At 43.0% G+C, this 12,993-nt stretch overlaps 1 protein-coding gene across 4 annotated transcripts in view; it reads left to right on the forward strand.

Annotated features, from left to right (window-relative positions):
• The window catches only part of kaznb (kazrin, periplakin interacting protein b), a 113,056-nt gene that overhangs the window by 18,308 nt on the left and 81,755 nt on the right, over positions 1-12,993 (forward strand). For all 4 annotated transcript variants that reach the window (XM_068315017.1, XM_068315016.1, XM_068315015.1 and 1 more), the window contains exon 2: positions 781-938. In XM_068315017.1, coding sequence (XP_068171118.1) covers positions 781-938 — 158 coding nt within the window. The remainder of the gene's footprint in view (positions 1-780; positions 939-12,993) is intronic.

A 12,993-nucleotide genomic window follows, 5' to 3' on the forward strand; every position in this document is an offset into this window, starting at 1 on the left:
TCTATTGGGGCGCACTCCAGGAAGCTGCTGCCCGTCACTCTGCCTCCAGATGTACAGCTTGATGTTGTGTATTGTGTACTAACTGCATGCTTACAGGCCCCCTTGTGTGCTGTGGTTGTTTCAGGGGCCTGTACATACAGTATATACTGTGTGAAAAACTAACACAAAAAATGTAACAAATGTACACCTGAGTGACAAATGTAATTTTCCCGAGGGGATTAATAAAGTATATCTTCTTCTTCTTCTATTGACTAAACGTGAAACAGTTTTATAAAATACCACTAGTTGGCAATAGTGTCTTGTTATGATTTCATGTAATTATTTTAATGATTTATCGTGTAACTGTATAGAACTTTGTCTTGTCACACTTTAATATGTATGTTTCAGCAAACAGGACACTTCAATCAATCAATCAATCAATCAATCAATCAATCAATCAATCAATCAATGTTGCTCTAACTAAACAAAAAGCTTATTACTGGGACAGGCTCACACACTTCATTATTAACTAATGAATTAAGTGGATTATCAGTGTGTTTAGCGGTGTGTGTTGATCAGGATTTAGATCAATGATTCTCATCTTCTTTAAAAGAGGGATTATCCTGAAGAGGAGAACGACAGACCATCAAGGATGCAGGACGTCACAAAGACGTACCCTGAAACCCTCAGTAGAGAGAGGAGCAGGAAGGACCCCGGATCCTCCTTGATCCTATGCAGCCCTAAAGAAACGACTCCCTGCTGTTAATTTTATGACTAAACTCTGCTTTGCCTCCTTTGCAGCGGTCCAGTCTCTGAACAGCCTGAATGACCAGATTGCCCAGTTCATGGTGACCAGACCTTGTAGCCTGGCTGATGAGGATGAAGCCTTCATTCCCGGAGAGAGAGGGACCTTTCAGAGGTCCATGGCCCTGATGAGGCATCTGCTGGTGGACGCTCAGGTACAAACTCTGTCCTCTCAACAAGGTTATGTGATGGATCCAACATTTGACACGTTTCATCAGTTAGACTTACTTACAACAGTTTAGTAGTCTGTCATAGAAAATACATTCTGGGATTTAGAAATGTAATTTTGATGGTTTAATATACCAAAAAAATTATCTTAACCTGCAGTTTAAAGATTCTTTAAATCTAACCAGATAACTATTACATGAATACAGATAAGATCTACACATATTATCAGGATCAACTGATAGGAAATGCTTCTTTCTTTAAAACTATTTCCAGAGATTTCGGCTCCCTTTTAGACTGCAGATTAAAAATGTGTGGTTTATCTAGGTTTCTTCAACAAATTCACTAAAATAAATCATTTCCTCTTTTCTTCTGATTCAGATGAAATAATTCTTCCCAATCTCACTCATTTGTTCTATTATCCATCTTCCTTCTTCATTTTGATGAATGTCTGAGGAATCTTGACACGGTGATGCATTTGGGTCGTCCATTAGAGCCGTCATGATGGATACGGAGTCTCTCCACCGTTCTCCTGGAGACATTTTCTCTGTTACACTGTCATTGATAAAAGAGAGTGTAATTCAACAAAAGGCCATTGGTTTCACCTCAGCTCAGCGTTATGCAAGCTGCTGTGAAATATTTGTTATCTAGTCGTCACTTTCTTCTGTTGCTCAGGCATATGGCATTGGATGGTGATGGATGAGTTGGAACTTCAGCTGCAGACGGAGAGCTGATTATCACCCAGGAAGTTGTACACAGCAAAATAAGTTCTGTTTATATCACATAATTTGAAAAACTTGATTTTTCAGCTTTTTTATCACTTACAACCAAAGCTGATTGGAACCTTTTTCTTTTTATTATTATTTTTACCGTATTTATTTGTGACTGTTCAAAGCAAAACACAATTACAGTATAAACAATAAACTACTTGAAAGAATAATTCATCATTTTTGGTGCAGGATTTGAATTTGCTACAACAATTCTATCGCTTACTCATCTCTGAACAGCTGAGTTCAGATTTTAGGCTCATCATCATCATCACTCAAGGGCAAAATAATTGCAGACAGTTAATGTATTAGATTTTTTGACTGCTATTCAGAGGCCAAAGTCAAGAGTGAGCTCATCTTCCATAAAGGACTTTGGTCATCCTGATATTTTTACATTCATGGGAGTGGACTGTTTCTGTTATCAGATGGAACATGAAATGGTTTCAGCCCTTCATCTCTTTTAAGCTTTTTAAGTCTGGTCTCTAAATGTGTCTTCTACTCCTCTCAGGGCATTGTACAAACACGCTCTGGGTTCTAGAACTGAATGCTGCCAGCTATCAGATTTTTACTGTTAATCTGAAAGAGTAGGAAACGCTCCAAGGCTCTAAATCAAAATCCCTTTACATTTTGAATTATATGAATATTAATGAATATGTATATTAATTGTATATTCTTTGAAACATTTATTACACCAAATGTGTAAATTTGTGAAAGTCATGATGAAAACATCATCTTATCTATTCAACATTAAAATTTCAAGTTCATGGCCACTAAAAGACATAAAATTAATTTAGTTGGGATTTGAATCGTTTCTCTTTGAAACCTGTCCCAGAATTGATTGCCTCATTTGTCACTTCCAGAGATGAATTATTTATGTCCATTTTGCTGTGTTGGGTTGACTGATCAAATGCATTTCTTTGGTCGCCAGACTTTCATTTGACGTCGTGGAACTTTATTTACATTAACTATTTTGACCAAGGAGTGACTGGGGCCACAACAGTATCGTCTGAGAACCACATGTGGCATGTATTTGAGTTTTGTTGGAAGTCCTTCGTGTAGGGGTGAAGAGAAGGGGGGAGAGTACCGTTCCCTGCGGGGCCCCTGTGCTGCTGGTCACCACTGATGACAGACAGTTCTCCATACGGACGTACTGGGGTCTGTCTGTTAAATAGTCCGTGATCCAGCTCACGAGATAGGGGTCGACAGCCATGGAGGACAGTTTCTCCTGCAGGAGCCGGGGCTGGATGGTGTTGAAGGCGCTCGAGAAGTCAAAGAAGAGCACCCTCACTACACGGCTCCCGACATCCAAGTAGGAGAGGGCCCGGTCGAGGAGGCACAGGACGGCGTCGTCAGCCTACCTTGTAGCCGGTAGGCAAACTGGAGAGGGTCCATCGCACCCTGCACCTGGGGACGCTAGAGCTCCAGGACCAGTCGCTCTAGGGTTTGGGTTTGGACCGAGGCAGATGGGTGAGGTGGACGGAGAGGGGGAGAAGGAGGCACGTGGAGTCAGGTCAGCTGGGCCGGGGGATCTCTGGGGACAAGGGCATGGAGTGGTGGGGGAGCTGAATTGATTGAAAAAGCTGTTAAGTTCATCAGCTCGCTTCCACGTTCCGCGGCCCTCTCCATAGCCGTGGTGGCCCTCATGCCACTCCAGACCTCCTGCACCCGGTTGCGTCAGCTTCCTTCTGTAGTTGTCCTTGGCTTCCCTCAGGCAGAGTCTCACTGCCTGCTGGGCCTCCCTCATCTCCTCCTCATTCCCACTCCTGAACGCCTGCTTGTTCCTGTTCAGGACAACTTTCACCTCCTTGGTTACCCAGGGTTTGTTGTTGGGGTAACACTTGACTGTCCTGACAGGGGCCACGGTGTCCACACAGAAGTTCATGTAATCTGTTAAACACTGGGCCGCCCCATCGACGTCCTCCCCATGTGAGCCCACGATGATTCCCAGTTGGTGGTCTGGAAGCAGTCCCCCAGCTTCTCCTCTGCTTCCGGGGACCACCTCCTGACCTGTCGTGTTGTTGCTGGCAGCCGTTTCACCAGCGGGACGTAGGTGGGCTGTAGGTACACTAGGTTGTGGTCTGATTTACCTAGTGGAGGGAGGGGGGTGGCGGTGTATGCCTCCTTGACATTCGTGTAAAACAGATCAACGGTTCTGTTCTTCCGTGTGGGTCAGTTCACACACTGGGTCATTGTGGGAAGGGATGAGTCCAGGGTGATGTGGTTAAAGTTCCCCGTGATGATGACAAGCGCCTCCGGGTGCCAGGTCAGAAGATCAGAGGTGGTCCCACAGATGGTCTCTCGTGCCGTCTCTGGGTCTGCACGTGGGGTGATGTAGACGGCGAGGACAATAACGTGTGAAAATTCACACACCAGGTAGTAGGGCCTGATGCTAACAGCTGTTGGCTCCAGGTCCTGGTTGCACATCGTAGTTTTCACGACGCAGAGTGTTGTGATTTGACATTAAGACCATCTTTAAAGATAAGAAGAGCAAATATAAGGACACCAACAGGAAGAAGAGGAGGGGATAAGAAAGTAAAAATGAGTAGAGAAAACAAAATTACGGGAGGAGTCCGGAGCAAAGCTTTCAGCAGAGAGGGATTTGGAGTGGCTTGAGGAGCTTCACTGGTTTTGGACAGACTGGTAACAGTGGGGTAGATGGCAGTCTGGAACAAACTGAATCTGCTTATTAAGAGATTTAAACGACTCAGCACCAGGCTCCATAGCTTAGTGGTTAGAGCACTGGTCTTGGGGTCTTTAGATTTTTTCCTAATGCGATCTGCTGTGATAGGCTCCAGCAACCCCCGTGACCCACGAAAGGGGAAGAAGCAGGTTGAAAATGAATGAACAGAGCAACCCCCCGCCTCCAGCCGCCCAGGATGACAGACTGGTGGCTTTGGTGTCACACATCATGAAGACAGCGGACTGTAATGAGAATGATCTTTTTGTCCCCTTTCGTATCTCCTATAATTTCTGCAATAAAGTCTATATTCAGCAATGAATTACACATTTCAAATAATTAATTCTTTTGGAGACACACAGCGTCAGACACACATGCCTGATCTGACATAGAGTAACTAAGTTCAACGCAAAAGTTCAGCAACCAAAGAGGACAAGTTTCTTTTCAGTAAATATGGTTAATTTGAAAATTTTCTTTTAAAATAAGATTGTATTGTTTAATTTTGATTTAGAAATCATTTGTTGCATCAGACCAATAAATAATTTCAGTTACAGTTTTGGCTCTGCTTAAATTCATCACTGACAATTGACAGCAGTTATTTTATGTGAACAATATGAGCTCAGAGGAGATTGAGAGGTGAGATTAATGATCCAGAGAGGTCTACGTTGTCCTGCAGATGATAGTGTGAAAATTGATCTGCTCGTATCTGGTAATAATTAACTAATAAACAATTTGATAGAGAGAAGCAGAACGATGTAGCCAGTGAACAATAGGTGATCCTGTCCTGAAATCAATGCATTATATCTGTTTCCCAGCTGAAAGCCATCTATCTGTCCTGAAATCCTCTTCATGTGCAGCTGTCTTTGTTCTGTAAGTGTCTCTGGGTATTTGAACACAGAGATCCATTGTTACCTGCTTGCATTGGAGGAGACCACTGCTTTTACTACAGGCCTCATTTGGAGATTTATTTTTTCTTTTTATTGTATGGAAATCAGTCCATCTTTAATCCCGTGCATCTAATCCAGTGGATTCTGACTGTGTTTTAGAGTGGAAGCTAAAGACAGGTGGGCTTCAAAAAGCCAGAATTGCTTTTTTCAAGTCGTTTTCAAGGCAGTATGGTGGCATAGTGGGTGGTGTTGTTGCCTCACAGCAAGAAGGTCTTTGGTTCGATTCCACCCTTGGATTTCTGTGCTGAGTTTGCATGTTCTCATGTCTGCGTGGGTTCTCTCTGGGTTCTCCGTCTTCCTCCCATCTCCAAAAACATGCAGCCTAGCTGAACTGGTGAGTATTAGCGTGAGCGGTTGTGTCTTTCCATGTGGCCCCACCATGAACTTGTCCAGGGTGTACCCGGTCTCTTGTGCATTGTCAGCAGGAATAGGCCCTGGATTCGGATAACTGGCTGAAGAAGAGACGATTGCAATCATTTCGTCTTCAAGAAGATGAATGAATGAAGTCATCAGCACCAGTTTTCTACGATTCTCCCTCCTCGATAACAGCAGGGAAACAAAAAGAGATAAATGAGCATAGATAAAAGAGATGGTACTGGAACTGGCTGCGGAGAAGGTTTCATACGGCTCATGATTAGACCTTTGTGTGGGGACATACTCCTGACATCACGTGGCTGACTAGATGGTGCTTTTTTGTGTTTTCCTCAGATCCCAACATTGCTATAAAACACTCATTAAATCTAAACAAGCACCAGCGTCTGAGTAAAGGTGGTACACTCACTCACTGGATGGTTTTAAGATGAAAATATGGCCTTTGTCACATGAAATAATGCATGCCAGATTATGAGTATGGGGGTGGGGGGGTGGGGGGGACATATTTCTATGGAAACCAGTCAGCGTTGCCACAAAGCCGATGTGGATCACCACACACATCTCTTGCAGATCAAAGATGTTCACCCCAATTTCATTTGCAGTGTGGCTGATATGAAACCCACCCATCTCCCTCCACCTCACCCTCCCCTCCCTCCTCCCAACCCCCCACGAGTGATAAACGCTGTTTGTGCTCTTTGCGGGCCCTTCTGTTCAGACGTCTTTTGATTTGGTGCAAAGGTGGCCCCATTTCCTCTTGTGACATTCCCACAGCCCCAGACTGCTTAAACTCCTGGGGAGATGCACACAGGAGATACCGGAGCCCACCTTCCACTTCATGCTGCTTTGGCTCATTTGGAAAAAAGACACCGCAAACTCTTATATTAGTCTATTATTTAGCATTCATCCCCTCGGCTGTCTTCCTTGTGATAATGCTGCTTGAATCACCTCCAAAAGACTGACGCCTGAATAATTCATGAGAGACATCAGCCTGAGTGTTCACAGCAGACATGAGAGGGGACGTTAATGTGGCGTAGAGTGACATTGGTGAACCTCTTGCTTCCCTTCTCTAAACTTTTTCTACGTCAGGCTCGCTTCGTAAACACAGCCGTTTGTCATTGGCCACCTCGTCTTGTTTGCCTTGAAACATTGCATGGCTGCTCATCAATTGCAGAATTTCTGCAGAGGCAAAAAGCCTGTGGAATCAGTGCATGGACAATCGCTATCAAAGCCAGTCAGCTCCCTATCGACCATATCCATAAGATTTAAATGGTGCGGCTCTCCACAGCATGGGATATGTTGCAAGGAATATAAATGACTCCTTATCTCATATCTGATTGGGTGCCAGAAGTGATCTCTTCAGCCAGGCGGGCATCTGGCCCAGAGCTGGTTTACACCGAGCCTCGCTTTAGAGTTTTTTTCATTGACAAAACAGTTTGGCTGCTGATAATTTGGCTGTTTTTCTTCGAAATGTCTTTTACTGCTGAGGAATGATCCTGCAATCAGAGCTGGAAGTGTGGAGCTCCTTTAGCCGACAAAAGCAACAACATTCTATAGATCCAACATACATATACTGTATATACATGTACATAAAACCAGTATATATATATATATATATATATATATATATGTATATATATGTGTGTGTGTATATATATATATATATATATATATATATATATATATATATATATATATATATATATATATATATATATATATATATATATATATATATATATATATATATATCTATAAGATCAACAGGACACTAAGAGCCTTCATCAAGAACTCAATGGGGAAGTGGAAGACAACCCTGGAGACTAACTCCAAGCCAATTGCCCAAGTTAACATCAAGTGCGGCATATACCAAGGGGATGCACTATCACCACTGCTGTTCTGCATAGGCCTGAACCCCCTCAGTCACATCATCACAAAGAGTGGCTACGGATACCGATTCCGAAGCGGGACAACAATCAGCCATCTCCTCTACATGGATGACATCAAGCTGTATGCCAGGAATGAGCGAGAAATTGACTCACTGATCCACACCACCAGGATCTACAGCGACGACATAGGGATGTCATTCGGATTAGACAAATGTGGCCGGATGGTATCAAGAAGAGGCAAGATGATCAGAACTGAAGGGGTCAACCTACCAGGGGGCAGGATAGAAGACATCAAGGACAGCTACAAATACCTTGGAATCCCACAGGCTAATGGCAACCATGAGGAGGCCGCAAGGAAGTCATCCACAGCCAAATACCTCCAGAGAGTAAGGCAAGTCCTGAGAAGTCAGCTGAATGGCAAGAACAAGGTCCGAGCCATCAACATGTATGCACTGCCGGTCATCAGATACCCCGCTGGGATCATAAGCTGGCCAAAGGAGGAGATAGAAGCCACAGATATCAAGACTAGAAAGCTCCTCACCATGCATGGAGGGTTTCACCCCAAGTCCAGCATCCTGAGGCTGTACACTAAGCGGAAAGAGGGAGGCCGAGGACTAGTGAGCATCAGGGCCACTGTCCAGGATGAGACATCAAAAATCCAAGAGTACATCAGGAAGATGGCCCCGACAGATGAACTGCTCAGTGAATGCCTTAGACAGCAGAAACCTGAGGAGGAAGAGGAGGAGGAGGAGGAGACAACATGGAGGGACAAGCCCCTACACGGCATGTACCACCGTCAGATAGAGGAAGTGGCTGATATCAAGAAGACCTACCAATGGCTGAATAAAGCTGGACTGACAGACAGCACAGAGGCACTGATCATGGCAGCACAAGAACAGGCCCTAAGTACAAGGGCAATAGAGGCCAATATCTACCACAGTAGATCTGACCCAAGGTGCAGGCTATGTAAAGAAGCCCCAGAGTCAGTCCAGCATGTGGTAGCAGGGTGTAAGATGCTCGCCAGCTCAGCATACATGGAAAGGCACAACCAAGTAGCTGTGATAGTGTACAGGAACATCTGTACCCGGTATGGACTAGAAGTACCCAAATCCCAATGGGACATACCACCGAAGGTGGTTGAGAACGGCAAGGCTAAGATCCTGTGGGACTTCAGCTTCCAGACCGACAAACAGCTACTGGCTAACAAACCGGACATTGTGGTGATGGACAAAGAGCAGAAGAGAGCAGTGGTGATAGATGTGGCGATTCCAGCTGATGCCAACATCAGGAAGAAGGAACACGAAAAGATTGAGAAATATCAAGGGTTGAAAGAACAGCTGGAACAGATGTGGAAGGTTAAGGTTAATGTGGTCCCCGTGGTAGTAGGAGCACTTGGGGCAGTGACCCCCAAACTGGAAGAGTGGCTCCAGCAGATTCCTGGAACAACATCTGAAGCCTCAGTCCAGAGGAGCGCAGTCCTAGGAACAGCTAAGATACTGCGCAGAACCCTCAGACTCCCAGGCCTCTGGTAGAGGACCCGAGCTTGAGGATGACACACAGATACCACCCCACAAGGGTGAGAGGGACATTACATATATATATATATATATATATATATAGGGGGCAGGATAGAAGACATCAAGGACAGCTACAAATACCTTGGAATCCCACAGGAATCCCACAGGCTAATGGCAACCATGAGGAGGCCGCAAGGAAGTCATCCACAGCCAAATACCTCCAGAGAGTAAGGCAAGTCCTGAGAAGTCAGCTGAATGGCAAGAACAAGGTCCGAGCCATCAACATTTATGCACTGCCTGTCATCAGATACCCCGCTGGGATCATAAGCTGGCCAAAGGAGGAGATAGAAGCCACAGACATCAAGACGAGAAAGTTCCTCACCATGCATTGAGGGTTTCACCCCAAGTCCAGCATCCTGAGGCTGTACACTAAGTGGAAAGAGGGAGGCCGAGGACTAGTGAGCATCAGGGCCACTGTCCAGAAAGAGACATCAAAAATTCAAGAGTACATCAGGAAGATGGCCCCAACAGATGAACTGCTCAGTGAATGCCTTAGACAGCAGAAACCTGAGGAGGAAGAGGAGGAGGAGACAACATGGAGGGACAAGCCCCTACACGACATGTACCACCGTCAGATAGAGGAAGTGGCTGATATCAAGAAGACCTACCAACGGCTGAATAAAGCAGGACTGACAGACAGCACAGAGGCACTGATCATGGCAGCACAAGAACAGGCCCTAAGTACAAGAGCAATAGAGGCCAACATCTACCACAGTAGATCTGACCCAATGTGCAGGCTATGTAAAGAAGCCTGTGGTAGCAGGGTGTAAGATGCTCGCCAGCTCAGCATACATGGAAAGGCACAACCAAGTAGCTGTGATAGTGTACGGGAAAATCTGTACCCGGTATGGACTAGAAGTACCCAAATCCCAATGGGACATACCACCGAAGGTGGTTGAGAACGACAAGGCTAAGATTCTGTGGGACTTCAGCTTCCAGACCGACAAATAGCTGCTGGCTAACAAACCGGACATAGTGGTGATGGACAAAGAGCAGCAGAGAGCAGTGGTGATAGATGTGGCGATTCCAGCTGACGCCAACATCAGGAAGAAGGAACACCAAAAGATTGAGAAGTATCAAGGGTTGAAAGAACAGCTGGAACATATGTGGAAGGTTAAGGTTCATGTGGTCCCCGTGGTAGTAGGAGCACTTGGGGCAGTGACCCCCAAACTGGAAGAGTGGCTCCAGCAGATTCCTGGAACAACATCTGAAGCCTCAGTCCAGAAGAGCGCAGTCCTAGGAACAGCTAAGATACTGCGCAGACCCCTCAGACTCCACCCCACAAGGGTGAGAGGGACATATATATATATATATATATATATATATATATATATATATATATATATATATATACACATACATACATACATACATACATACATACATACATACATACATACACACACACACACACACACACACATACATAAATCAAAGAAATCCCCCTAAGAAATCCCCCTAAATCTTTTAGGGGGATTTCTTTGACATAATCATGAATGAACTCTGTTTTTGGACCCAAGTTGATTTTCTGTCTTTTTTTTTTCAGTAATCAAAATTATAAATCATTTTAATAAAATCAAGTCTTATAATAATTCAGTTTGAATTAAGATTCAATGATAGCTAACCTAACTGGTAATAGTCAACAATCTTGCATAACCAACTAGGCCGAACCACTGAAATCTATCACAGAAACTTTCAGGCACATTCAAAGTATTTCCTCCACATGCATTTTATTTTTCTACAACCTCACACACACATCCTCACTGGTTGCTCTATTAATCATATACAAAGCTACAATGTCCCTTTAAAGACATTTCACTTTGATGATAGAAGCTTAAGGAATGAAAATTTTAAAAAGTGTTATTTTATTTAAAACTGTTGTCCTATGATTACGTAGCTATTGAAGAAAACACATTTCACAAACACACACGTAGAATACAAGCTTGTAATTTTGCCATACCATGAAAAGGTAATGAACCTGGTAAGTAATTTTCATCTCAGTGAGACTTCAACAATTTCTCTCTGGATGAATGAAAACAGCATGTGTACCAAATGTTAAGCCTGAGCTATTTGTTTCTGTCATTTTCCTGGTCACAGGTTGTTCCTGTAGCATCTAAAGACCACAGCAGACATTCTGATAACCAAAGTCTGCTGGTGGTTCTACTTCAAATCTCTCTCTCTCTCTCTCTCTCTCTCTCTCTCTCTCTCTCTCTGTCTCTCTGTCTCCCTCCCTCCCTCCCTCCCTCCCTGTCTCTCTCTCTCTCTGAAAAATATCTGTGTTAGGACCTAAAAGGTTTTCACCTTGTTGACAGAATTATAAAGTACATATTTGGAATGAGATAAGATGTCAGATTAAATTAGAGTTTAAGCAGAAGATATTTTTAATTGCAGTGCAATTTAATGAAAATTTTCTGTTTGAATTTGCAAGTCCAATACATGCCAAATAAATGAATGAAAATCCTTGAAGTATTGAACTACGCAAATAACTCAGTGAATCTGGACTACTTGTATTAGAACCAAGACATTAATGTTTAAATTTGGGGGGATTTTCCAGCAATCTTTCATGTTTATCTTATTTAAATGTATTTAATTTTATCTGTTAATACATGATACTGTAAATGCCATGCTTCAGTCTCCGTAATCTGTCGTTCTCTCCCAGTTTACCATATTCATATCATGCAATAACACTCCTCTGCATCATGTCAGTGCCTCCTGGGAACAAGGGGGACTTCTAAATGCATAAACATTAAAATAGAATGATTTACTGTATAAATGCTGGAAATTGGATCAGAAATGTCAAACATAGATGCACATAATAAAAACCTAATTTCAGTAGGTTCTGTAAGCCTCTTATTAAAATGGAAGCCCTGGGCCTGATTGTGCTGCGTGCTTCTTATTGTGTAATGAATTATGTCCTTAATGCGTTCTTCTGTTCTTTTGCAGCCTTGTTGGTATTCATTCTCTCCTCAACTCCTACTCTGAATCCTCTTATGCTCTGCAGCACTTCATGTGTGAATATGTTAGTGTGTGGAGAAGGCTGGTTGCAGTGCTTCGCTCTGCCTGGTTACTCCACTTATCACAGTTTGGCCACTCCATTGTGAACGAGTTTCCAGGGACCTCAGCTCAAATTGCATTTGTATAACAGTCTGCATAATCTGGTATTGTCTAAATCTAAGGTGCCAAAATGACTAATTTTTTTTTTTTTTTTTACAAATCTCTGGACAGTAACTATGCCTTTTCATGAGTCAGAATGTTTTTTGGTAGTTTAGATGGTATTTTAATAAACTTTATAGATAGTGCTTTAACCTGATGATTGTATTTTTGTAACCCAGATAAACTGGCAAGCAGGTGCTTTTGAAAATAGCTATAATTCTGACACATGAGGCTTACTACTTCTGTTGATGTGTTGTAAATAACACAAAAATGAGTGTGTAAATTCACTAAATCCTGAAGGTGGATGAAAATGCCACACACTGCAGTAGCATCTATGATGTAAGAATATTTTTCCAATCAGTGCCTGCAGCAGCTGATGGTAATTTGAAGCTTTTTAGGTACAATAATACTTTTTAATCTAATGAATATGCTGACGGGTGACTGAAAAATATGAGCTGATTTAAGTTTAAACAGAAACATGGAAACACATTTCTGTGTTGTTTTACATAACATTCTTACAGGCTAATCTTACACTATTATTGTCAACATGACAAAACTAACCAGCATACTGTATTCCAGAGTATTAGTATTTAGTATTTTTCTGAATATCATCTTACTAACACAATCAAGATATGATGTGCAACATTAATCGACCAACTAAAACAT

The sequence above is a fragment of the Antennarius striatus genome, chromosome 5, assembly GCF_040054535.1.
Source record: "Antennarius striatus isolate MH-2024 chromosome 5, ASM4005453v1, whole genome shotgun sequence".
Lineage (NCBI taxonomy): Eukaryota > Metazoa > Chordata > Actinopteri > Lophiiformes > Antennariidae > Antennarius > Antennarius striatus.